We start from the raw sequence: 26,804 nt of genomic DNA on the forward strand, positions 1-26,804 counted from the left end.
AATACATCTTAACTCTTACACTGTACCTGTTGGATGATAGCTGTGGCTTGTATGTTCTTGCTTTGCCCTGCCCTTTGCCCTGCTTCCCTGAATTCTATTAATCATGCCTTTCTTAGCAAATAATTTCTCCAAACAAGTGTTTATACATCACATGCAGGTGTGCTGCCTACATGCCAAAAGATCAGGCCTTGCTTTTCCCTGAATGTGAGACTGGAGATGCAAACGCTTTTAGTTGTCTCACCATTGCAATAACTGACACGATCACATCCCACAGGCCTAATTTTACCAAAAGTAATCGCTGATTTTGAAAATCTTGGTGTTTTCATTGTAGAAGCCTTTTTCTCCAATCTGGAAAGTCTGCAGTTTGCCAGGAGTTTATGGAAGAGCAGCAAGAAAAGCTAATTTGATAGTATCAGAAGTTTGGCTAAAGTAATGTTGAAAGCTGACATCCGAATTGGGGGATAATTAATCTCTTAAATTGTACAGAACTTGTGTTGATTTTTCCATCTCTGGATACTTAAAATTACATGACTCCACTTTCAGTTCCTGGAATTCCTATTTGTGTAAGATACACATTTTCACCAATTCATAACTTAGCAATTTAGGGTCGAAGCAAAATTTGGTAGCAGGCAGAAAATTCCACTAGTTCATTTCTCTTGGCTTCTTTTCTAAGCCAACTTTTATTTGCACTAGGAAGCCTTATTAATATGCTTCATGATTTCTTATAGTAGAGCTTAAAATTGAGTGGTAGCAGTGTAGCCTGTGGAAGCTGCCCCTTTGTGCTTTGGCAGGTGGGGAAGAGCAGCTGGCCTGTGGCATCACAGTGCTGTAACCTTATAACAGCAATGGAAACACAGCCATGGGCATTTCGTAGAGGATGGTCTGGTTTTTGTAGCTAACTTAAATGTTCTTCAACTGCTGTGTGGTTTTCAATTAAATTCCATCCTTTAGGATGTTTAAGCATGAACATGTCTTTAAAAAAGTTCTTATTTTCCTTTCAGGAGAAACTGCAGCAGGGAGTTAGGTGGGAAAGGTTAATTATCTGTGTTGTAGAGAAACGTTTCCAACACATGGTAGTGTCGAGGTAACAACTGGACTCAATGGTCATGAGGGTCTTTTCCAACCTAAATAAATCTATGAGTTCATGATTTCTAGGTAAAACAAAGTTTACATTTCATCAATTATGCTTGTTTTCTTTCCATGCTTTCAGTATCATTTGTTTTTCTCATAGAAAATACGTGCACTGGAACCAGAAGGCAGCTTGAAAATGGACTTGATTCTTGTGAAGGCAGATGCTGCTCTTCGCAGCATCAGTGAGGATAAGAAGCATGAGGTACTCTCTAAACTGAAAGACATTAAAGCTTTGTGGGAAGAGACAGCCATATATATTACTCATTGCCACAGGTAAGACAAACACACTCTTGGGTGTGTTGAGGCAGCTATTTCCTCCAGTGCTTTCATAAAGTGCTTCCTGCTTCTCTCTGCTCCCTGGTCTGTAGATAGCAAATTCCTGCTAACTCCAGTCCCATGAGCATTTTGGGGACTGTGTGGGGAGAGAGGATCATTGAGACCTCTGCCTTTACAACCTGGCCCACCCACCCCATGGCCTGGAGTGATGAATTTGGTCAGGCATGTGGACCTTATACAGAATATTTCCTCCCCAAAGCAGAGAGGACCTTGGAAGTGAATCCAAACTCTGCGAAGTCAGAGCAAGTTAAAATTGCTGAGAACCTCGTGCACTGCTTTGAAGGCCTTTTGAAATTGTTGGTCTCCACTGCTCCCATCATCATTTCATCTAACTCCTCTCTCTTGCTCTCCCCAACAGCCGCATTGAGTGGGTCTGGCTGCACTGGAGCGAGTACCTGAAAGCCCAGAATGAGTTTTACACGTGGATTCACAACATGAGGGTGACTTTGGAGCCTGACATTGAGTTGCAGCTTGGCTTAAAGGAGAAGCAGTGGCAGCTGAGCCATGCTCAGGTTTTGCAGAATGATGTCCTAAATCAGTCAGTCCTGCTGGAAAGGCTGCTGGAGGAAGCTGCTTCATTGTTCAGCAGGATAGGTGACCCCAGCGTTGATGAGGATGCTCAGAAGAAAATGAGGGTGGAATATGAAGGAATCAGACAAGAAGCTCAGGTACACTTATAAAGAGTGAGAGGTGTTCAAATTCCTCCCATCTGTGGTGTTGTTTGCTACTTGCTCCTCCTGTTGTTTGCCCCTTGAGTGATGGGTCTTACCTGGTAGGGCTGCAAAGCAGAGCAGAGCTGAAACCCCTGTTCTTTCAGTCAATGGACTGTTTGAAACAATTGTCAAGTCCCAGGATGAGCTGTTGTCCTGGGGTGATGTTAATTGGGATGCTCTTACGTGGTGCTTACAGTGTGTTGCTGTAAAGTAACTGCAGGCTGCTTGCTGTGACCTAGTGAATATTGCTTTATAAAGTGTGAATCGTTCCTCATCTTTCAGCACACTAGTGGTTCATGTATAACCAGATGCAGAGTACCCATTCCAGGAGCCAGGGATATTACATTGACACAGCCTTGCTGGAGGAAGTAGGATTAGTTGAGACCCAGAGCTGCCCTCCCTGCTTGAGGTGGGAGTCAGCTCTGGCCCAAAACTTTGCTCAGTGGCCACTTCCACTATCTGAAAGATTTTCATGCACACTAATTCTTGCCCAATACTAATCTTTCAGCTTGAACAGATCTTAGATAGGCTGGTGCAAGACATCCTGCTTCATCTTTTAGTACTGGTGATTTCCTTTCACCCTATTTTTGAGTAAAGATTTCAGAAAATGCTTGTACTTTTAACTTCTAAAACTCAAATAAAGACAGGATTAGACCATGTGGTAAGGCTGAGGGGCAGACATCTGTGGATGGGCAGACATCTGTGGATGGGCAGAAGAATTCAATTTCTTACTAATCAAATCAATAGAAATACTCAAAGGGATATTTTAAATATATATATAGATACATCTATACCAAACATATAGAAATTAAAACCTAGTTTTTGCTCCTAGTGACTTCCAGAATTTCATATGCTGGAATTACCTGGTGCCAATAGAAATAATTTTCATTACATTGGTTCTGCTGTCTGCTTCTGTTATAATGCTGCCACACCTACACACCAGTCCAGAGCTGGAGCCTGACACTGATGGATGCTTTCCCTCCCTGGATGCTGCTGTACAAAGTTAACTTCAGATCACACTGTAAGAGCAACAACATTCAGATGCTTGTTCCATTGCCCTGCTTGCCCCATAGATACATTTTCTCTTTTGGAGTGAAATACCCCAAGCCCCAAAAGTGACAAAAAAAACCCCTAATCTGCCTTCTTTTGTGAGCATGTAGTTCAGATGCTTTTCTAGCCATAAATATACAACTACTGCTAATGTCTCTCCAAAATCTAGAGTGTGTTTGGGAATTCTGTAGCTGCAGCTGCCACAGAGAAGCTACCAGCAGACTTGGGCCTCAACAGTGATTATTTATTTTTAAAGATAGATCCCTTGATTACCAGGTATCTGGATTCACAAATAAGAAGGTTCTTGGGAATTCAGGTGTTGTCTGTCTAGATCACCATTTGAAATTATCATTCACTCCCTCCTCACCAAAATTGTCTTTGGTTTTGAAGCTGGAGACAGTCATTAGCTATTTTAATAAAGCTGTTCTTTTAGACAAGTAATTTGAATACTCAAAGCCAGAATGTGACCTCTCTGAGACTGATTTTACATAGTGTGATTTCTCTAACCGACTTGGATATGTGCTGGTGTAAATGAGATCAGGAAGTGGCTCATACTAGTTAGACAAAATATGTCTTTATGTTTCCAGCCAACTGAGACACTAGAAAAAGCTTTTTTTTGGCATTGGTTATAAATACCACATTTCATAGAAGGATGGAGTGAGAGAATCCAGCTAAGAAATCCCTCTTTCAGGAGGTATGGAACAAAGAAGGGAGTTGGAAAGCCTTGGATTTTGCAGCTGAAGTAAATGAGGAGTTTATTATCTAATGCCAAGGTTACAGGCACCTTGGGAATTGTGTTGGAAAGTATAACACTTGTGAGGGAAAGCCTGCCACCTTTTCCAATGGGCAAGAGGAATGAATGAATGAGACACAGGAGTTGTAAGGGGATTGCTCTGGCCCCTCACATGATGAGAGGCCAGACTAAATGTGACTTGCAGATGCCAGCTGAATGCCTGAGCACAGGAGGCTCGCTGGTATTTGTACATTGCACTGGTGTTTGAAGAGCATTTTTAGACCCTGAGCAGTTGTCCAGCTCTATCAGAAGGCAGGCTCTCGGACAGTGTTTCTTAGTTTGCCTGTGATATTGCTTCTTTGGTATGAACAAATGGTGGGAGGTTTTCTTTTCCTTAGCGCTAACATGTGTCTTTAGCATTTGCAAAATTTAAAAGCATATCTTTTAATTACATAGATAGGAATATTTTTAGATGTGGCAGCCGTTTCCTACATGCTTTCCCTTGCCCAGGAAATTAAAAATATGCAGAGGTAAATGGTTATATGTTTCAGCATAAATGATGATTGAAGATGGTAAGAAAAGTTATGATATATGGGACATTGATATTTAGGAATTATATTAAATACTTCTGAGCACATCAGATTAATTTCAGTTCATGTTGTCTCTGTTAACTGAAACCTAGATACTTACAATAGTTTGCAAAGGTACCCCAGGGGTAAGACTAAAGGCACCAGGAAGGGCTACAGGAGCTTTCTACTCTTCTTGAGACACCACAGAGGGATTTAAAGTAGGAACTTCCTTTATGTGCCCTAGATCGCCTTCCAGAGCAGGCTTATTTGCCTTCACTGACAGTGAAGGGAGCTTAGGGGAGAGGGCCTCCTAAGCCTCTGTTTACCTTCCTTGAGTACCCAGGGCTGGGTATCTTCTGTCCAGACACATCCCTTTCTCTGCAGCCCATGGCAAACCCATTCCTTTCCTGTCTTGTGCTCTTACTCTTTACAGGGCCATGTCCTTGCTTCATGTCTCCTCACCTTAGCCTAGTGAATGTGGATGTTGAGTTTCACACTGTGCTGCTCCCCAGACAGGAGCTAACCTAACAGGAGCAGGTGATTCCTTATTTTTCATGATCAGAAAGTTTTCCTGCTTAACCTCTTGTGGGGGGAGGCTCAGCCAACTGTTTGTAAGCCTTTTATCTGACAACTAGCACAGTCTGTCCAGATCCATGGCCTCTATTCCTTGACCTCACAGACCAGCACTTCACCCAAACTGCTTATTCCTTTATTCTAGTTGGCCAAGGGTAGGTTGTTTTGACTTCCTTTTGAACCCCTCTGTATATCAGCCTAAGATTTTTGAGCTTAATAACATCTCTGCTTTGTTATTCTGATTTATCCCTTTTGGAGCTTCTGCCAGTAAAATAATTTAATTGCCTGGAGTCAATAAGCTTAGCCTGACTTGGGTCACTTTGATGTGTGGCCCTTTTACACTGCTGTAAGGTTGTCTTCTTCAGATCCTTGACTTGAGGTTGGAGCATGAATTGTTTAGCCTCTGCAGATTTCAGAATTGACACACGGGGATTTTGCAAGTGAGGTGTTCTGCTGGATACATCTTGGCCACAGAAGTCTGCAGTCGTAATTCTACCCTCTGGTTTCATCCAAACCTGTGTATGGCTGGTGCTATTAAAGGTCGTGTTCTAATAAACAGGCAGCATTTCATCCTCCATGGGAAACAACTGTCCCTTAGCGGTTCCTCTTTTGTCCCACAGCAAGTCAGCTAACTTGAGGGGAGTCACTCAGGATTTGCAGAAGTCAGCAGAGACTGAAGTGGCAGTGTGAAAAACAGACTGGTGTTCCACTTGCAGGGGGTGACTTTGTAGTGCACTATGAGCATACCTTGTCCCAAAAGTGAAGGGAAAGTCCCAGAGGGACCGCCGCCCCCAGCACACGGGGGATCCTGTTGGCCTGGCTGACAGAATGGAGATGGCTCTCTGCCACCTCAGGCAGGTTGGCAGGTGTGGGGACCTCTCCAAAGCCTCACAGGGATAAGGGAAATGCAAAGGGGACTTATCAGCTCTACCCACCATTGCAGCTGTCACTCTACTTGCCCTGGAGGGCAGCTGCTCAGAGGCCAGTGCTGTGTCCTGTATGACACAAAATGAAACTTGGCCCATTGTCTGTGAGAGCAAAGGGTGATTTCAAGCATGCTGCAAGCACTAAATGGATTGCACAAGGAATGATTTTTTAAAGTCTAATGTAACCACAGTGTACCTCAATTGCTCTCCATGCCAGCTGGAGAAGGGCAAGAAAAAATCGGTCTGATTTTGCAGAAGATAATACTTATGTTGAATATTATACTAGTGAAACAACAGAGCAAGTGATTTGTGTCAAAATCAAAAAGGCCTGAACTTGGGCTGGCAAACAAGGCCGGTCTGAGCAAATGTGACTCCGACTTGTTAGGAGTGCCAGACTGGATCAGCAGGCAGCAGCTCATGATGTACAGGCCCTTATAAATGCAGGGATTGTTGGTTATAGGCTGCACAGGCAGTAACTTGAAAAATGAAGCCTGCTTTCCATTGGCTTGAATTTGCTTCCAGAGTCTGTGATACCACCACGGAATAGATTATGACCTGTTAAGTAAGTACAAAAGTGCCTGGACTACACAATTGAAGGTGATGGTCATTTTCAATGCAGTCTGTTTAAATAATGAACAATTTAAAACTATTTTCATGCCTCTACTGCATTCTTTTATTTTCATTTTGAGAGATAAGGAAGATGTGCTCATCTTTATTTTTAACTCACAAGAGGAATGTAACTGCTTGTCTCTCAAAGTGAAAATCAGAAACAAAATTCTGTGTCTTTTCTTTTTCTAATGAGAGAATAGGAAGTTTTGGAAAGCAAGAAATTCAGCTGACAGGGCCTTGCAGTTTGTGTTCTTGGAGACTTAGACATTGAGAGCCTGCAGCAAAACTCAGACAGGAGCAAGCCTTTGTGTACTTTTGTGTTCTGTTTCTCGAGGTAAACTTTGAATTCCTGTGGAGGCCAAGTGTTATTGGGGCTCGTGAAAAGGGAGTCTTGTTTATAAATTCTGGGTTACAATAAAAAGGAAAAAGAGCCAGATAAGCACAGTCCTCACCACTTCTGATGTCTCTTGTTACAGAACAGAGTGAAACTGCTTGAAACAATAACCAAGGAACATGAGCAGTACAGCACCAGTGTCAACCAGTTCCAGTCGTGGCTGAATGGTGTCACAGAGAGATTAAACTGCTGCATTGGAGAAGCGACCAAGTCATCAGCAGAGGACAAGCTAAAGGCACTGAAGGTCCTTGAACAATATAGCTCTAACAAGGAGTTAGAGTTGTGTGTTTTTCACATATGAGCCCATATGTGTTGCTCAAACCATACCTGGGTGTCCTTGAGAAAACAATTACAAGTACAAAATAGATGGTGATTTTAGCATGGGCTAGGGCAGATGAGTTGTATGAGGTCCTGAAACTGTTTGTAGGTATGGCTCTTCCAGTATGAGTCACAAACTGGTCTGGTTTGTTTTTCTTAAAGCCTGAGCTCCAACGGTTATGTGATTCTTTGAGAATCTTGTTTAAATAAATCAGATTTGGTAAACATGATCCAAATAGACCCTGAAGGTTCACAGTTTTTGAGAGTTTAGAGCTGGTCATGAAAATACCAGTTCTGAGAATAATATCCTTTATTTTGGTGCCAGTGCTTTTAATGTTTAGCTTAAAATCTCTGAGATCCAACTATTAATATATGTCTAGTGTCTGCAACTCCTGTTCTCTTTGTCAGGGATCTCAGGTGGTAAGCATTAATGAAAACCAATATTCTCAGAATCAATGGCAATTAGTATTACTCAGAAGGCAGACTAACCCTGGCTTCTGGTCACTTGAAAAAAGACATATTTTGAAATAGGAAGTGAAAACCAAAATACGTACAACCAGGAGAGATGGTCTTTTTTCCTACTGATTTCAGCTTTTCCCCCAGCTTCCCATTCCTGCAGATAATTTTTATTTAACTTCTTTTTGCAGGAAATTGCCAAAGACATTAGGAGTGGTGGAAAGAAATGGAAGCACCTTGAAAATCAGTGTGCAGAGGTGATTCAGAATACCTCTCCACTTGGATCTACAAGACTGAAGGATGAACTTGAAGAGCTTAGAAAAGCCTTGGAGAAGTTGAAACTGCTGAGTAGTGAGGAGGAGGAGAGATTGCTCAAGATCCAACAGTCTGAAAGTGCCTATGAGTCCCAAGCCAGACAATTAGAAGCAGACATCCAGCAGCTGAGGAAAGATCTACAGAGACTAGAAAATGACCTGGACCCTGGGGAAGGGGAAAAGACTGAAGATGAGTTTGTAATTCTGTGGAAAAAATGCAATGTAAGTTGCTATCCTTTTTGTGGAGGATCAAGTGCAGCTGTAGACTGAACATGCATAGTCATATCCAGCAGATGCCTGTCTCATTGGTTTGAGATGATAAGAGTATGAGTGTGTATGAAACACACTGAGGAAAATGTGACTGCCAACAATGGAATCAACTGCCCCAGCCTTCATCTTACACTGCACAGAAGGAGCAGGCTTGGAGGATGTGCTGGACTTTGTGCCTAGAGTTCAAAGGGATCATATGCAAAAGGAGCACAATACTGAGCAAACAACACAATTTGCTTCACTTAAAAAGAAGCAGGAAATTAATGCCTCACTGAATATATATATACACAGACACAAGTGCATTCACAGACACAAGTACACATATTTCTGAGGTATTTGGTAAGACCATTGCTATGTCGTATCCATCATCTCTGTAAGATAGGTACCTCTCTTCCTTTACTGGCAGACACATCATCAGTACTAAGAAGTCCCAAGATTGTAGCAATCCAATATTTACACCAAAACCAATCTGCTGCAAAAAAATCTGAGTGTGAAAAAATTGTCACACATTAAGCAGATAAGAATCCTTACTACTCTCTTGAGGGCTGGTTTTGCATTTATTATCTGTTCTCAAAATGCGTTTCATTGCTGTTTGTATGTCTAGAACTATGCAGGACTAACTGGGAAAAGTATATGCAAAAAGGATCAAAAAAAATTTAGACTGGTTCAATCCAGCTACATTTGCATGGGTTTTAGTTGTTTTTGTTTCCCTGAGTCACCCTAGAATTAATATTCTCTATATGTGAGTCTCTGAGGAAGATCTGTTCAGGCAAACAGATGCTTTTAAGACTGCTCCAAAAATGCAGCTCATGTTATATACTGCAGCAGTGAACTGAAACCCTGCTTGGGATTCACTCTGTTCAAACAGTGAACCCTGCAGATCAGATGCAGAGGCTGGGCAGTGTTAGGGGAGGAGAGAGAGCCTGCTGGAAAAAAAAAAACTGTTGCTGAGAATGTTTTCTGTCTTAGCAAAGACCATATTCCTTATAACCAGGAAAAAAGCCACTGAAAGGGGATTTGTGCATACCCTGAGACACATCCTTACTTCTTATTTTATATGCCAGACACTACATAAGGTGTGATCTGTTCATTATTTTTATAATTAAGGCAACAAGAGCAGCTCTGGCTGCAGAAGAGTCAAAGATTGAGAGGCTGAAGGCTCAGCTTAAGGAGCTGCTACGGTTTTCCCAAGATGTGCAGCCACATGCTGAGAGTGTGGTCTCTGCAATACAGCAGTATCAAAGGTACTGGGAAGTCTGATTATGGTGGGCAGGTGGGGGGAATCTTCTCTCAGGGATTGTCAGGGGCTTAAGAAAAATAGTGATGTGCCATCCAATTGTATGTGATGGGTAGAAGAAAAAAAGCTTTTGATAATTACATCCACCTCTGTGTTTCTGTAAAGCTGTAATTTTAGCCATTTGCTAGGAGCTGGAGGCTCCTGGTCATTTTCAAGCAATGATCTTACATCATTCATGTTGTGTATGGTTTGAAGAAAATTAGATTGTTGGCAGCTAATTTGATCTAATTAGCATTTTATAATAATAATTTATGTATTTTGCTTGCCTTTCATGCTAGCAACTAGAAAATCAGGACAGGAGCTGTGGTAGCAAACGGTTCAGAAGAATTATGGCCCTCCCTTGTTGAGTTTGTTGCGGTGACTCACCAGCCTTAGCAATTATTTGGCAGAGTTTATTCCCCTTCTCCTGGCAGCTTATATGCATGTTCCTGTTTTCAACTTGCCTTGGGTTGGAAACTCTGAAAGTTTAGCCTCTCCCAGACTTCAGTGTTTCCGTTTCCAGGCTGCCTGGAATCAGGAAGTAAAGAAGCTGCAGCAAATTTTGCAAACTAGAAGAAAGGATCATTTTTTAAGGGAAAAAAGAAGGTCAGTTCTTTTCCTGTATCCCAGCTTATTTCCCTCTGTGCACAGTATGCTGTCCTGCTGGAAGGGTTATAGGTCATTGTGGGAAAGGATTTCAGTTTAAAAACTAGCAAGTAAACACAGCTGAGAGAGGAGCAAAGAAGGCAGGAGACTTGCCTCTGAGTAGAAAATGGCAGCTGCTTCTTTGCCAGCTTCTCTCAAAGCTTCTTTGGGAAGTCTGGCAGCTTCCCACTGAGCCTGGCAGGGGCAGCAGAGCAAATGGCAGAGGACGTGTAAAGTCAGAACTTTCTATTTGCAGAGCTTTTGGCCTCTGCAAACTCTACTTTGTTTAGCCCCGTCATGGCCCAGTGACACAGGTAAGATTGTTGTTTCTGTTTTTTTGGAAAGGCAGTATTGATCCTGATTGGCATTGCTCTCACCTGCTTGTCTTGTGAGTTTGCAAGATACTGTTCCCCTGTGAACATAAAGTTTGGGCTGCATTTTGCGAAATCAGGCAGGATTCTGCAAACTGGGAGGTCAGGCAAGCTGAGAAAACCGGGAGGCAGCTCCATGGGGTGTGTCACTGCTGGGCCTTGTCACTTGGCTGTGCTTGGGCTGTGTTCTTTTTTAGAGAAGCCTGGTGATTCATTGAAGATTTGCTGATTTGTTCTTTTCCCCCAATAATAGAGCTGTGTATGTATGTTGATACATATACATAAATACAAAGCTTTTTTATCAGAATCACCTCTACGTACTAATATAAATTCAAGTGATTTTTGCAAAATTTAAAATAATTGTATCTGAAATAAAAATTTATTTTCCACTTTTTGTGTTAACATAAGGTTATCAAAGACTTTTAAATGTAATTATTTTAAGAAACAAAACCTTGTTTTTTACAGGCAACTGCAGTTACATTCTAAACACTTGTGTTTTGTTCCTCCCATGAGTCAGTGAGACTGCTCCAATAATATGATTTGTTAAATCACTCTGGTGACAGCAGCCAAGAAAGATCACATACATACAAGGCAAGACTGCTGGCTACTAGAAAAGCAAAGTAGCTCCTGATACACAGTTGCACAAAAGACAAGTGCGTCCTACGACATCTAAATAAAGTTTGTCAGATGTCTCTGACTGACAGAGCAGCTGTTGGTACACAACAGCAGGCTCAGGCAGTAAAACAGACTGAGGCTTTTGTGTTGTGTATGGTTTACACCCCAGTATTGTATTAATTCATGCCTTGAAGAATAGAATGTTTGGGCTTGGATTTCTTCATAATCCTTCTCTTGGTTGTCATTTTATCCTTACAGTGTTAGAAGCAAGACTTCTAAAATGAGCACTGATGCAGAAACCCAGCTGTGGAGACTCATCCAAAATCTCCTGCAAAGTTTTGAACAGTGGAAGCCGTCAGTCCAGATGCTCCTGGAGACTTCAGAGCCAGAACTGGCTCACATTGAGGTAGCAAAGCTGCTGCTGAGTTCAGAAATGTGGGTTTGACCTAGCCTGCATACAGCTGCCAGGCAGCAGCACCTGAAAGGTCTTGCCAGTGTGGCAGGAATACCCACAGTAGGGATGGAGCTCTTTACTTGGCTCCAGCTGTAGCGTATTGTCTTATTTTCTGCCTTCCATTTGGTTAACTGGAGTTGTCAGCTGAGCAGGCTACAGAAAGTGCTAGATATCTTTAACAGTTATTATAATATTGTTTAGCATTAGCCCAGATCTCCCTGGATGGGAAATTTGTGGAGTCTGTTAAAGAATTATGTGGAGATATAGATGTGGGATTAAAATGCACAATTAGTGCATGTGCCCAGCAAGGTGTGTTTGTTACTTTGCCATCCCTGTGATCTCCAGAATAAATGTGTCTGTGAACAGGGATGGAATTTATCCTCAGGATGAGCATTCAAGCTGTCCTTTCTGTTGGTTGTTTAGGCTTCTCCTCTGCACAGACAACTCTTTCCATAGTACAGCTTACCTCTCTTTCTGTTACAAAATGGATGCAGCCCTGGTGCATCTAGCATTATCAGAAAGATTTTTCCTTTAACTGGGCACTGTCCAGGTACCTTCTGTCACCTTTTGTTGGCCCATCATGCTGTTTTTACCTGACTTTGTCATACTGTTTTGGTTGTGTGACTTGTGTGAGAATAATATTGTTACATGATTTTTTTTGGTATGATTTCACTGGAAGAACTTTTCTCCTTCAGGCTGCTCTAGCTGAAAGCTCCCAGTTCAAAGAGAAGTTGATGACATTACAGATAAAGAAAGATATGCTAAACAATGTCCTTGGTGAGGAAAAAGCACAGTCTTTCCTTCAAGAATTAGCTGAAGCTTCAAAGGAGAGAGAAATTCTACACAAAAGTCTGCTGCAAAGCAAGAGCAAACTCCAGGTAAACTACAAAATCCATCTACTCTCTTTGCCTGTGATAAAGACAAAGATGAAGTCTTTATTAAGCCACTTTTATACATATAAATTTAGTACTAATCCCTTTTCCTAGGTTGATCAAATATTCAAATAAATGTGTGGTCTGTTGCACAGTGTAGCTTAGTGTTTGTTCTGAATATGAAGCAGATATTGACAAAACATAATGCCAAGGGGTATATGTTGAATGCTGGACCTGTTTTCTTATTTCTCCATCTAGAATTTGATATTGCAACATAAGAACTTTGATGCTGGTTTTGCACCATTGCAGAAGAAATTATCTGCCATCAAAGCCAAATTAGATCTGGAGAAGGAACCACGGCCTGACCTCTTGGGTAAAAAGACACAACTCCAGAGACTGCAGGTACATTACAGTATTGTTTAGCCATGTTATCCTCAACTAACTGTGGTTCCTGTTTGTTCATATTTTCTTAGCATTCAGTACCTTCCCCCTAGATTGTGTGCTATATAATTTCACTTGGTCCAGTTTATAGCATGAGTGAATGAAATTAAAGCAGTGCAGATGAAGCACTGGCAAACTGAGCTTGAGGGAAGGAAGAAGTGGCTGGAAGCTGTTGGTGGTACACCTTCTTGGGCTAGTTTACTTGCTAAGGAAAGCGTATCCTGACATTTCCCACTAGCAGTGAAACTGCACAAGATAGATTGGTTCAGGTTAACTTCCTCAAAAGAATTTCCACTGTTCCACTTCCTTCTGTATCCTTCTCTTTCTGCTCCTTACCTTGTCACTTAGCAGTGACACATGCTGGATTTACCCCACAGCTGATTCAGCTGTCCAAGATAAGAAATAAAAAATAACGGGAAAAGATGATAATTTTTGGTTAGTGCTTTGAACAGCAAAGGGTCCAACATGCAGTAGAGCCTGTTCAAGGCATACAGTGGGATTGCATACCTGGGAGAGGGGATGTGACTGCCATGGTGAGCTGTGACGGTTCACCTGTACTGTGGCACTTCACCCTTGGTGACCACAGGGGTGTTTTCACCACGGTTCTTTGCTGGTTATACTATGGCTCCTTTGGCACTTCTCAGCAACTTATCTTCTTTGTTAGCTCTCAGTAACAGGTAAAGGACATCCAACTATTTTTTCAGAAACATTTACTCCTAGACATCAAAGCAATTAATTTTCTTAATGGCAGTGGTTGTTGCTGGGGTTTTTTTGTCCTCACACTGTCAAATGAAGCTACCTTTGGTGTATGTTTTTAAAAGTCCATGCCATACTTAGCACACTACACATATGGAATCTGTCTTTTCCTCTGCAGATGATCCAAGATGACTTGGCAGAGCTTGCAATTCACATGGAGGAGGTAGAGAAGCTTGTTCAGTCAAATACCACACACAGGCATGAAATGAACCGACTTTCATCTGACTCTCAGGCCCTGAAGAGATCACTGGAGGTAACATAAGAAAGTTTTTAGTTGCCTGGGGAGTTGTCAGTTGCCTCTATTTAAAAATATTTTAAAACATATTTGAGCATATGACATGACATGCTTTGAGTGACAGATATTTTCCTTTCAGGGAAAGAAAGCACTGAATTCTTAAGACTTTGATAACTTCCAGGATACTCTGATTATCTCTAATGTGATGTCCCTTGGGGATAGGATGCCATCCACATGGATTTTATGTCTATATATACTGTTTCTGGAGTGGGCCTGAGATTTCTGACCAAAAAAACTCATATTATCATGGTGGTGCTTGCACTTCGCAGATTATGGGAGAGGGACTTTGTACCAAAGTGTTTGGGGTTTTTATGGCTTTGTGACCTAAAAATTAATGAGAGAAAAGTACTGCGATTGCATAAATACTTGCTTTGTCCTGAGGCATTTTTAAGCCTGCAAACATACCTATAAAATGACTTCCAGAGCAATCTCAGAAGATTCACAGAAGAAGAGCTCATAAAGTTTCCTTAGCTATGCAATTCACTATAAAATGGCATGTGTTAAAGTGTTACCTGAACATGCACTATGGAATTCTAGTTTCTAATTTCAGTCATCCCATTTACCACTGAACTGAACTTTTGCCAAACAAGTCTGTACAGTCATTTCTGATCAGGGAGTGTAAGATGTATTTGATATTGACTGGGGCACAAAAACCCCCAGACATGTATATTCTCTATTCCCTGAGAAGGAAGGGAGCTATTCTAGTTCTTAATACCCCCCCGTGTGGTTGAATTCAGGCCTGCAGGAGCTTGGAGGTGTTTTCCACACCACTGATGCTAAAAGGATAGGTTTTTAATAGCTGCTTTTTTCCTATTTGCCCATGAGATTCTGTGCCCACCATAGTGTTAGAGCCAGTAAAGAAAGTGCTTTTGGTCTGTCTTTGGTTGCTGACATATTTTTATCATTTTTAGATGATGATACAGGAGAGTGAAGACCAGGTTCAGAAGCATTGGGCGTATAATGACAAACTGTCTGACCTCCAGCAGTGGATCTCAGTAACTAGGGAGAAGATTGACTCCTGCCAGGATGCTGATGGAGAGCAGAACACCGAGGGCAGGCTGGAAGACCTGGAGGTGAGAAAAGCATTTTAGTTTAAGACGTTAATTATTCCCTTTGCAGCATTCAGACATTAAGAGTGGGGGTTTCTAGTGAGGATTTCCTGGTTCAGGAGAGTAATGATGTGTGTTTCTACTTCAATAACTGTTGGCTGCTGTTGCCTTTCTGCTTTGCCCTTTGTTGTGGGATGTGGGTGCATGTAACAGACAAGAGTAGTGAAAATGAGTAAGCAGTGTTGAGATGGATAAATTATTATCCAAGGATAGGTGGTCTGTTCCTGTCAGGGTGATCGCTCTGCCTTTGCCCATGTGTACTCATCGATATATTGAACATTGCTGCCATTTTAGCTGGCCTTCCACTTGTTGAACTGAGCTGTTCTAAAGCTGCCAGCTTTTTCCTGTGTAGCAGTACTTAGCATGTCAAATTCACTGTAGCCTGATACTTCAGCTGGCAGCTGTTGCCTTCATATGGGTGATCAAAATCTTTCATGGGAAGGCTACAGAAGGAGGTGTGTTGACAGCTTGCACCCTCAAAGTCCACCCATCAGCTATTTGACCTATGTTGGCTCTTTGGAAGCATCCACAGCATATTTTTTCCCTCTAGGTATGTTCTAGCTAGTGCTAAAAAAACCAGCATAGTCCTGGACTGAACATGGCCTTCAGTCTGACATAGCCTCCACTTTACCCAGGATACCTAGGAGTAATTGTCAGGGCTTTGCATTTCAGAGATTGCTGGCTGAGTTTCCAGATAAGGAGATCCAGCTGCACCTTGTGGAAGCTCATGGCCAGTTGGTCATGGAGAATTCTTCTCCAGAGGAGACTGCCCATGTCCAGGCAGAGCTGGATCAGCTGAAGGAGTCATGGAAATCACTGAAGGAGATGGCAACTGGGTAAGTGTTCATGTAGGTGTTCCTTATGTCCCTTCAACAGGGTTCTTTTTACTGCAGTAAGAACAGACACACTTGAGGTCCATGCTGTGAAAGTGAACAGCCATACCATAATGCTAGAAGCAAGATGGGGTTTTATTTAATTGTTTGTAAACTGAAAATCATTACTTTTAAGAAAACCTTGTTAAGACTCTGTGAACCACAATGTCTGTGAATCTTCCTTTACCTTGTGTTGGAGTAGGCAGTGTCTTATGACCTGGCTCACTCTTGCACTGCCAGTCTGTGTCAGAGGAAATTTGGCATAGACTGGGTGACTTGTGCTCCTCTGTCTCATCTTCCTGTTCTCCTTGGAGATGCCTCCAAGGAGGGTGTATCTGCAATGGGATTTGTGCCTTTTGCAAACCTGCAGAAATATAAGCAGAACTAAAAATCTTCTCTTTAGCTGGGAAATGAAGATTTAATTTATTTTGCCTCTGCTGTGTAGTGCCAAAATGCTGCTAATATTTACTAGTCTGTATTAATATTTAATGATGTGCTGTGTGTATGACTGTATCGTACACAATATCAGAATAGGCAGAAAAAAAGAATTACAAAATTGAGGAAGGTTTGATTGATTGTACTGCCTCCTGTAACCAGAAAGAAAGGTACATTGCCAAGGTATTATTTTTAGTCCCCTAAATAAAAGAAACAAAACACTTGGAAATGCTAGAACTAGAGTCCTGGTGCAGCTGTGAGACACTCTGGTTGAGAATAAGTTCAATAGTAATAGTGTTATTAGTATTAATAATGATATAATAATAACAGCAGTGCTGTTTCCCCAGAGCTCTCTCCCATAGCCCCAGTCAAAATGTGGATGTCCACTGCACTGATATCTCTGATTTTGTGTTTTCAAGCCTCCTGAAAAAGTGGCAGTTAAATAGACCAGGGGCTGACAAGAAGAAGAAAAGAGCATTTGTGGACAGCAGATGGATGTCTAGACCTGCTTTCCACCTTTTTGATGTCGATCCCAGCCGTAAGCAGGTGAGGTGGGAACTCTGTGTCTGTCTGCCTTCATATCAGCTTCACAAGAGCAGTGTCATTGCCTTCATCTGATATTGTGGGTTACAAAGTTGGAGGTTAAGATTTCACAGTCAGGCCTTCAGAGGAAATGTCTGACATAAGAGTAAGGGCTTTTTTGTTCCTGTTGTTCTGTATCCTAGGAGAAGATGAGAGAAGGGCAAAGTGCAAGCAGCCACTTGAAACTTCTACATGACTTTGAAGAGTGGCTACGAGGAGAAAACACTGAACTGACCAAAATTCTTGCTGGGACTCCATCTTCCACTGAGGAAATAAAGGCACACCAGAGCAAACTTGAGGTTAGTTTTCGGGGGGTGAATGGAGAAAAATACTGCAATAAGTGTGAATTCTTTCAGAATTAAAAAACCCAAACAATAACAATAAAACCCAGAACCACTCTACCTACCAACCAAAAACCCACCACCCCCGCCAAAAAAACAAAAAAAATCCTCAAGAACAACAAATAGACAAAAAATTCAAACACTATACTCTCTGCTTTATGAGACTCTAGAGTAGATGAAGCTCAGGAATTTAGGATAAATTTCATCCTTTCTACTAGGAAGGGTCTGCCAGAACGAAAAGAGAAGGGAGCACCGGGCATTTGGCTGTTGGGCTGGATGTTTCCAGTGTGGTATGGCAAATTAAAAGAAGCTGATTTAAAATCAGTATCAAATCAGTGTTTGGTCTCACTCTTCCTGTTGAGTATAGCCAAATGCCACGGCAATTTGTTAGATTTGTTGGATTGTTAGAAACTAAACACAGGAGTATCCAAGTCTACAGGAGTCCTGCAGGTGAGTTTCATATGATTTCAGGCCAAAAAAGCAATAACAAAAATAAATGTGCTATTGCAATAACAAAAATAAATGCTGATTTAAAAAGTGGGGCCTTCCTGAATTGCTGCTGACCCTTGTCTTTGCCTTTAGGAGCTGCAGTCCCGAGTGCCTCATGGTCAGCATCTCTTTGAGGACCTCCTTCATCTTCATCCTGTGGTTGGAAGTTCTGAAGACCTGGAGGACCTGCGTTACCGATGGATGCTCTACAAATCCAAGCTGAGAGAGTCCCTGAGCTCACTGGTAAGTGACAGCACACAGTCCACAGCTGCTGAGCTCTGCCTTTGCTCTTTCAGGTTACCTCACATTGCTAGTCTCACTTCAGCAGTATTAATCTGTGTCTGCTTAATTAAGAGTTGTGTGCTTTTTCCCTTTATTTCTTGAGATGGAAATTTCAAAGCAGAATAGTAAATGGCAAAGAGGCATGCAGCTAGGATCTGAGAGGTGTTTGTGTGTGTGAATACTTTGAGTGTGTGCCTGGTTCTGGACACATGGATTTCTGGTTTTTGCCCTTTCTCCACACAACATTCTCCATAGAGTTATATTTTGGCAGTTCCTGCAGTAAGAATATATTCACTATTCATTATTGTGTCTCCTGCTGTGAGACAGAATAGTCACTCTGAACTGATTCAAAGTAACTGCACAGAAGGACCTAGTCCCTTTTGAAACTGTCCTTATAAGTTAATGATTTGGAATGAAATAAAGAGGAGGCATTTTAATGCAAAAACCAAATTATTAAAGAAGTTACCAAGTTGTTATATAAGGGTGGCATGCTAAGTCTGGCAGAATTCATCATCATATATAAGATATTCCAGGGCATGCTAAAGATACTCCCATGTTCTTTGCATAAACATATATAATTATTAATTAATATTTTTCTAGCTTAACTACTCAGATTATCTGAGCAGCTTCAAGATACCATAATTAAAAGATTAGAATTTACAGGTTCGCATCTGGTGCTTTCTGTATACAAGTGCATTCAAACTTCAACACCTAAAATTTGAGACATTTTAAAGTTTTCTGCCTTGAGAAGCCTTTTCTTGAAATCCAAAGCTTTTTTAGAACATGAATCCTTTAAAATGCATGGAAGGTAAGCATGATTTTTTTTAATAAAGATCATAGTTCTGTGTTTGCCGTTGATTGTAATGACTTGTGGTTTGTTAACCAAAACCTTCTGTAAGTATTAACATAGTCAATAGGTGTCAGTAAAGTCAAAGCTATTGCTGGGAGAACTGCTCATCTGATTCAAGTAGTCAAGAACCTAAAAGCATGTCATCTTTCTGCCTAATGTTGTTAAAAAGCCCATTAAAAAAATCTCCTGCTGGTTCACTCTGTCCAGGTGACCATGAATATGAAAGAAACATCCCCTTTGTGGTGAATATTCATTTACAGGCTCCTCTGGGATCTTAACTTCATACTTCTTTTTTTTTTTTTCTTTTAAACAGAGTGCTGGATCTTTGGAGGAACCAGACAGATTCAGAAAGGCAAGACAGTTTCTTATTATTAAGCTAAAAAAATGTTTGACCAGCCATTTTGCAGAAAATGGTTTTAAAATTTTGTCAAGATTCCTGAAATCAGTTTGCTTATTAAGAACCACTCTTAAAGAATTTGTTAATTTTCTCCAGATTTTTATATGGAAAAATATTCCAGAGTTTTTACTCTTGAACTAGGCTTATTATATCTCTAGAATCTAAATATCCATCTGCTGGGAGCGAAGGGAAACTCAGTTTTTATACATCTACATGCAACATGAATTTAATTCATTTTTCAGAAGAGACCAAGGAACAGCCAAAATATCTCTCTAAAGGATTTAGTGGTTAAGTGCCTAAAATAATTTTGAAAATGAGACTTCTAATTCTTTAGACACTTCTGAAAAAAAAACGCTTTGGATCAATCAGCCCACCTTCTTTCTAATGCAGAAAGCCAGAGAAAGTCAAGAGATTGTCTAATGCTATTAGACTAAATCCTTATTCTAAGCAGCAGAATTCCTCCTGTGATTGATTTTCTTTTTGAAGTGATGACATAAGAAACAGAAGCAGTACAAGAGATGATAAGGAGAAGCTAAAAGAAAACAAAATACTGCCAGTTTCTTATTAAACCAAGCAGCATTCCTGCTCCCATTTTCATAAAATCAGCAATTTTTTCTGTCACGATTTTCTTTGTTTATAGACGCTGTTCTACATTGTACTGTCATCTCACTTTCCATTTCTTTTTAGAAGCAATAGAATAGGGCTTTATTTGCCTAACAAAAAGGAGGTTGGATGAATAATGTATTGCAGGATCATAATCACATAGTCATTTTAAGGTAAATCAAACCCTTGATTTTTCCTGGTGTAACACCTCTGTAGAAGAGACCAACATTTAAAGGGTGCAGCACAGTGCACTTCAAGCACGGCCAGAAATCAAGACTTTCCTCATTCTGATGAGATATTCCTCTAATACTCAAATGTGGACTAGCAGCTCAAATATTTTTACCCAGCAAAGTACTGACCAGTTTTAAGGCAGCTTTCACACTTTCTCAATAGTTTTGGCTGCAGTTCAGCCTTGCTGAAGACCCCCAAAGACTTTCTCTTCTTGCCTGTCTGGCTCAGCATTAATTGTTTCAGCCAGTAAGGTCACCAGAATTTTTCAGGCTGGAAAAACAGTATGACATTTTAATACTTGGTGTAGCGGCAGCCAAACATTTAGTAGTGCTTCTTTTCCCTAGAAGAGGCTCACAGGGATATTCCAGAAGACTGGCCAAGGAATTCTCTGATTTCATGTTGTTTGGTTGGGTCAAGTTGCTTGTAGGAAAAAACAAAACAAAAGCTTTAGGCATAAGCATGTCTCCACTACAGTTAGATGCCATTTTTAATTTATCTGCCTCGCCTGCCTTGGGGTACATGGTATTTATTCACCCTTAAATTCTCCAAATTAGACTAAAGTCTTCAGTTAATTTTCAAAGATACTGGCTTAACATAATGGCAGGCAGCAAACATTTGTCAATTAGGCCTACAGGAAGAGCACAAAGAAACTCCACTCTGTGAGTTTTTAATAGCTGCTGAACACAAAGAGAAACGGCTCAGGGTGGAAAGGACTGAAGAACTAAAATACCTCATAAGCATGAGGAAAATGGCTCCCATTGCACTAACAAGTGATTTGCAGTTTCCCTTCAGCCAGTGCAGATGTTGCTGTAACTGATACCCATCTCACTTCAGTGAGATTTCGCTGACCTCAGTGCTTTTATTCTCTGTTTAAACAGTAACACTACAACAAGAATCCAAAAGTGTCCTTATTTTTTTATTTCATTCAGGTTTTATCAGGATGTGAGACAGTGTTGCCATAATATTTTTGAGGACCACTTAAGAGAGCCAGGAAATAATGTTGATCCCTTTTGGGTGTATCACTTTTTTGCCTAAGAAAATAGGAAAACCAGGCCAACTGCAGAATTCTAGGCTATGCAGTTTACTTTAAATTTAGATTTAACACCTAAAATGTGGCTAGAAACAAAAGAAAGATTAAGCAAAATATTTTTGTATGCATGAATATATTTTCAAAGCTATGGTAAAGAAAGCCCAACTACCTTGAAGAGAATGGCTGATCTCAGAAGTTGGTATTTGCAGGAAGTACAGATGGCTGCATCACTGTGCTTGCAACAACTAGTGAGTTTGCATAAAATAGGATCAGGTTATCTCTAATTTGTCGGCTCCTTCATGCTCTTGAGTCACACAGAATCAGCAGAAGTGGCAGAAGTTGAGGTAGTTTTGGACTGCTCTCTGGTTTTTGCAGCATGAGGTCCCCAGTGCCTCTGCTTGTCTCTCCTGTTGGAGCTGTGAATGTTTTGCAGCAGCAGCAGATCAACATGGAGAGAGGGAAGACCCAGCTGCAACCATTCTCATTCCATTGCCTTCTGATTTTATACCACTTCTAGCTTACATGGCCAAATGTTGGGCAGAATAGAGCCTGCTCCATGTATAGTAATGTGCTTTTTTTCCTGATCATTCACCCATTGCTGAGGACATGCCCCTGCCACTGGTGCCCTTAGGAGCAGAACAGCCTAATGATGGGGTTGTGAGTGACTTCTTGTTGATTAACAAAAAACAGTTGCAGGAAATTGCACTGGCTGCAGCGAATTTTTAGCAGGTGCCAGTGACAGCCAATGTAGATGGATATTTCTGCAGGGTACCTAGCACACTCAAGAACATAATCAAGCAAGTGCTCAATAATAACTATGATAAATGTTACTTTCAAAGGTTGGCTCCTAGCTACCTGAAAATATTCCATGAGCATTCTTAGCATAAATAGGAAGTCGAAGGCTCATTATTTACAGGTCTAGGTAGCGCTGTTTGATTTATTTTCTCAAGTTCTCAGAGTAATTACTTCCTTGCTAAACAAACGATTTGGCTTTATTGTTTGTATAAACAAAATAATTAGAATTCATTGCAGCATTGGTCAGCTAATTGCTTCCTTTGAGATTCTGCTAAGAGTAATCTCCTGTAACATACAGACAGATGGAACATGTAATTTAATCTTATTTAGAGACACCATTGATCTGGAGTCAATCAAATTAATGCCGTCATTCAGGAAACTGCAAAGCAAGAGCTGCCACAGCTTGCCAGGAAGAAAACAGTACTGTGGTCTGCTCTGCCCAAGTGCAGATACGATGGGAGTTCCTCATGGCAGAAAAGCACAGCATTCTGTGTTAGTGCCTGTGGTAGTGGTACCTCTACTGAAAGTGTGTGGCCCATTTGTTTTCCTCAGGTCCTGCTAGGTGTTACCCATTGAAATCCTTCGGTACAATTACAGTCTTAATAAAGTGAAAAAGACTTATTAAAAGGTATCTTTTCCTCAGTTTTTAATACCTCCTTTATAGATAAAGATAATATCTCTCTTTTTTTTTTTCTTCATCACTCTGCCTATAAGCCTGTGCTTACCTGTTTTGGGAATTATACCATGACCCAAACACAGGATGAAGGGCATCTTAGCATTAAAAATTAGCAGATAGAGTTATTTTCTCCCTACAGTGATGTTTGCTTAGAAAGGAAACTTAGTTTAAAAAACTCCAAAAACCCCACCTCCAGAAAAATCCTGACTGCCCATTCCCAACTCAGACTCACTGTTAAGTATGCTGAGCCAGGCAGCAGCATCCCCTTTCTTTTCCAGCAGGCTCACAAGCTTCCCTTCACATTACTGCACCTGGGAGACTCCCTGCCTGTGTGCTCTTATTTCTGTAGGTCTCTTTTCCAATTTACATTACAGTGTCCTCAACTGTTAGATATCTGGGGCTCTTTGATGTTTATCTGGTCCTGCCACACCTGTGCCTTGCCAGTGCTCTCTGCCTGCAGCAGTGCTGGTGCAAGGAGGTGCCATCCTGCTTTCCAGGACACCTGGTTCTTCCTTTCTTTTCATGCTGGTATTCGGGTATTCGTTAGGCAGGTGGTTGGTGCTCCCTGCTTTATGTGAAGAGAGGTGTCCTTTAACTGCCTGCCAGGTTGTGAAGTATGTGCAGATTTTCACCAAGGAGATAGCTTAGCTTAGAATGATTTTCTCAGCAGATAAAATTTTATGTCGTAACTGAAAGGTAAAGAGAGAGAGAAATTTGTTGAGCAATAGCAGAATGAAACCAATTTCCAGTATATACCTGAAAAAATGTTTTAACACAACTGTAAAGGCACTGTAAGAAAAACACTTCTAATCATTACCTCTAATTTTTATACCTATTATTTATTTAAAAGTAAGCCATTGCATTTTTAAAGTATTTAAATAAAATGCAAATATATTTAAATTATGTATCATGACTGCCAAAGTTTAAGAAAAGTTTGATCTTGACTTGGGAGACATCACTGGCAAAGCAGCTGGAAACATATATTGTTGACACGATAAACAAGATTTTGATGTCAGTAATTTCTTCTGCAAGTTCCAGAACATTTTGTCTTTCTTTCAGTTTGTATTCTTTCTGTGCTTATTTTAATTTGTTTATTTCCACTTGCAAGGATGAATGGAAGTTGGAAATTGGGAGAAGTTGTTTTACTTACCTACCTTCCTGAATATAGAAGACTAAGGTCTTTTTCTGCTTGCTTAGGTCTGAAGAATTATAGAAATCAGTGCTACTTTAACCGATCAGGCTGTAGCTCTTGTCCTGTGATATGCTCCTCCTGGAAGCATGTTGTGCTCTATATGGCCACAGAAGCTAACCTTTATAAATCCATTTGTGCCACAGTAGCATATGGCACAGTGCTTAGTTCTAAGTGACTTTGCAGCAGAAATTCTGAAATACCCACCGTACGTGGCTGCTGAAACATCAGATACAAGCTGCTGGCTTGTTTTCTGTTGCTTTTAAATGAAGCCTCCATGAAAGATTCTAGATTATCCCCTAGCCATGTTGAGATACTCCAGAATCTGCCCTAAGGAAGAAAACAGTCTTTAATTTGCCTGTATACTTACCTATTTACATGCATATGCTTATGCACTTCAGAATTGAAAGGAACATTAAGGTTGCAAAGTCAAGCAGTCTGAAGATGGAAAACATCAGAGCTAAAATTGCTTGTATGGCTGCAGTTAACCTCTTTTCAGCATTCTGGTTCATTCTGGTAGCTCTTTATGCAAAGGAGAATGATAAGCACAGGGATCAATGGGGTCCCAGGCCTCCCTTACTCATTCCTCACTGCTGGTTGCCTACCCTGGGCAGTGTTTGCTTTTAGGAAAATACAGATCTGAACTCAGGGTCTCACTGTCCTTTTGCAGAGGCCACATAACCTTCAATCAACAGAGGCTGATTTTAGTTCCTGCTGTGGTTTATGGGATTATGCTTTTCCCAAGAGCATGTTGGATGCTCAGTTCTGTGGTGACAGTAGTATCCAACTCCCCTAAATTATTTCCTTCTTGAGAAGGCCAGCTGTGATTTGCAATGTGTTGCTTATCTTGGAGAGGTACATTCATAGCTCTTAGTTGAGAACTGATGAGAAGCCCAGCTCCAAGCAATCTCACCCTGAGGTATAAAAACTAATTTGCTTTGGTTTGAGAGAGCAGCCTGTGATCCCCCTGGAAATGATCTCTTGTTGTCAATAACCTGCCTCTGTGAGTGACAGCTGAGGAAGTACCCAGTGGATCTCAAGAAGCAGAAACACGGGGCCTCTCCGAGGCAAAATGCCACTGATAAGGCAGCTGCTTCACCAAAACAAGTGGTGGTGCTTAAAACTCCTATCCAGGCATACTCCTCTCCAGGATGAAAGGAATGTATGGCAAGCTGTTGTTTCAGCCTTCCTGGCAGCTCTAGTTATTCTCAGAGGAATAATGAAGTGTTAGAATCCTTACCTGTGCAGGTGATCCTTTCCAAGGCCTAGCTATTCTTCCTGTTAAGTTCTTCCTCTGTCCCTATTGCTGTAGTTGGAGCCCAATATGTTGTGACCTTCCCACTGTGGAGGTAGGCCTGGATTCCTCCTGCCTAGGCATTTAATTTAGGGTTTCACATCATTGTGAATTGTGCTGAGAGTGTAGATGATGGTTGACTCTCCATCTCTTGTAGGATGAACTAGGAGCCAGGTTCAAAGCTAACACAAAGGATTTGTTCTTCATGCCAGCTGGAACTCCTTGCTAAAGAGCATTGAGGACTCTGTATAGTTTGCGTAGGTTTAAGGGGAAACTGGACAGTATCTGGAAGAAAGATTCCCTAAATATTAAACAGATGAACAAGCTCTATGAGGCTCAGGAAACTGCCTGAACTGAAAGTAGCTGGAGGCTGAGAATATTAAGGAGAAATTATTTATGCTTGCCTTACTGCCTATGCATCTGTGCCAGCTGCTGTAGAATAGAGGATACTTGGGCTGGGTACAGCCCTGGCACAAAGTGGAATGGCTGCTGGTGTCTGTGTGTAGTGACTGTAGGACACTAAGGCACTGGTCTCTTTATCCCTAGGTAGAGCAGGAGTTTTCAGGCAGCAGTGCATTTCTCAGGAAATACTCTGAGGTAAGAGGAATAAATCCAGACTAAATATTTTTTCTCTGCTGGATCACTGACTCAGTGGTGCAAGTATGATTTTTGTCAGGCACGCTGGTGACATACAAGCAGCAGCAAAACCCTGCTAATGAGGCTGGTATAAGATGCTATATTGCTCTGCTCTCTCAAATATCTAGATTAACTGTGTGTTTTTTTATATCCTGGAATGTGGTCAATAGCAAACCGGGGGGGCACTGATTTTTAGTAAAACACTTCAGCAACTTACACTGGAATATTATGTAGCAAATTCTAAAAGTGCTTTTCTGCTGTTTCCCATCCAAGTGATTTTTCACGGTATGTTTGGTCAGGAGTTATTAACTGCAAACAGATTTAACTTCTGAGGACTCCCTCGATCTAAACCGATGCTTGTCATTCAAACGCCCCAACATGAATCAAGTATAAATGTGAATTTTCACAGCCAGTGCAGTTCATTTGGAGCAAGCATGCATTTAGCATTACACAAAACACAGCCGTCCACCCCTTGACAGTCCTTGCTTGTCCTGGTATTTTGAGGGAGAAGGGGGAGGACACTTATTCCTGACGGTGAACTTTAAAAGTATATTTTCCTTTTAAATGCCAACCTATTCCTTTTCCATGTGTGTTTCAAAAATATCTCTGACATTTTGGCTCAATACCCAGGTATTCCAACTGTTATTCTAAGATGGTGGAAATTAAAATTCTGTTGACTTCACTGGAGCTTTGCCAGTTTTTCTCAGAGGAAGATTTGATTTCAGAATATTTAGTGGAGCCTGTATCTGATATGTGCACTGCAGGCACTGTGGATGCTGGGTGGTAGCTGTACTGATGCCAGTAGCTGGAGTGATTGGGAAAGGGAAATTCCACTCTGTAGCAAGGGTTGTGGTTCCAACATTCTCATCTTTCTCC

General features: G+C 41.2%; 1 protein-coding gene across 4 annotated transcripts in view; it reads left to right on the top strand.

The window, feature by feature from the left end:
- SYNE3 (spectrin repeat containing nuclear envelope family member 3) overlaps positions 1-26,804 on the top strand; it is a 59,778-nt gene that overhangs the window by 23,216 nt on the left and 9,758 nt on the right. For 3 of the 4 annotated variants that reach the window (XM_068192511.1, XM_068192508.1, XM_068192509.1), the window contains exons 3-17: positions 1,232-1,404; positions 1,826-2,135; positions 7,117-7,278; positions 8,000-8,344; positions 9,500-9,636; positions 11,558-11,705; positions 12,449-12,631; positions 12,884-13,027; positions 13,941-14,075; positions 15,029-15,190; positions 15,899-16,062; positions 16,953-17,079; positions 17,259-17,414; positions 18,039-18,188; positions 19,391-19,429. In XM_068192511.1, coding sequence (XP_068048612.1) covers positions 1,232-1,404; positions 1,826-2,135; positions 7,117-7,278; positions 8,000-8,344; positions 9,500-9,636; positions 11,558-11,705; positions 12,449-12,631; positions 12,884-13,027; positions 13,941-14,075; positions 15,029-15,190; positions 15,899-16,062; positions 16,953-17,079; positions 17,259-17,414; positions 18,039-18,188; positions 19,391-19,429 — 2,535 coding nt within the window. The remainder of the gene's footprint in view (positions 1-1,231; positions 1,405-1,825; positions 2,136-7,116; positions 7,279-7,999; positions 8,345-9,499; positions 9,637-11,557; positions 11,706-12,448; positions 12,632-12,883; positions 13,028-13,940; positions 14,076-15,028; positions 15,191-15,898; positions 16,063-16,952; positions 17,080-17,258; positions 17,415-18,038; positions 18,189-19,390; positions 19,430-26,804) is intronic. The other variant, XM_068192510.1, reaches the window with a different exon arrangement.

The sequence above is a fragment of the Anomalospiza imberbis genome, chromosome 6 (genome assembly GCF_031753505.1).
Source record: "Anomalospiza imberbis isolate Cuckoo-Finch-1a 21T00152 chromosome 6, ASM3175350v1, whole genome shotgun sequence".
In the NCBI taxonomy this organism is placed as follows: domain Eukaryota; kingdom Metazoa; phylum Chordata; class Aves; order Passeriformes; family Viduidae; genus Anomalospiza; species Anomalospiza imberbis.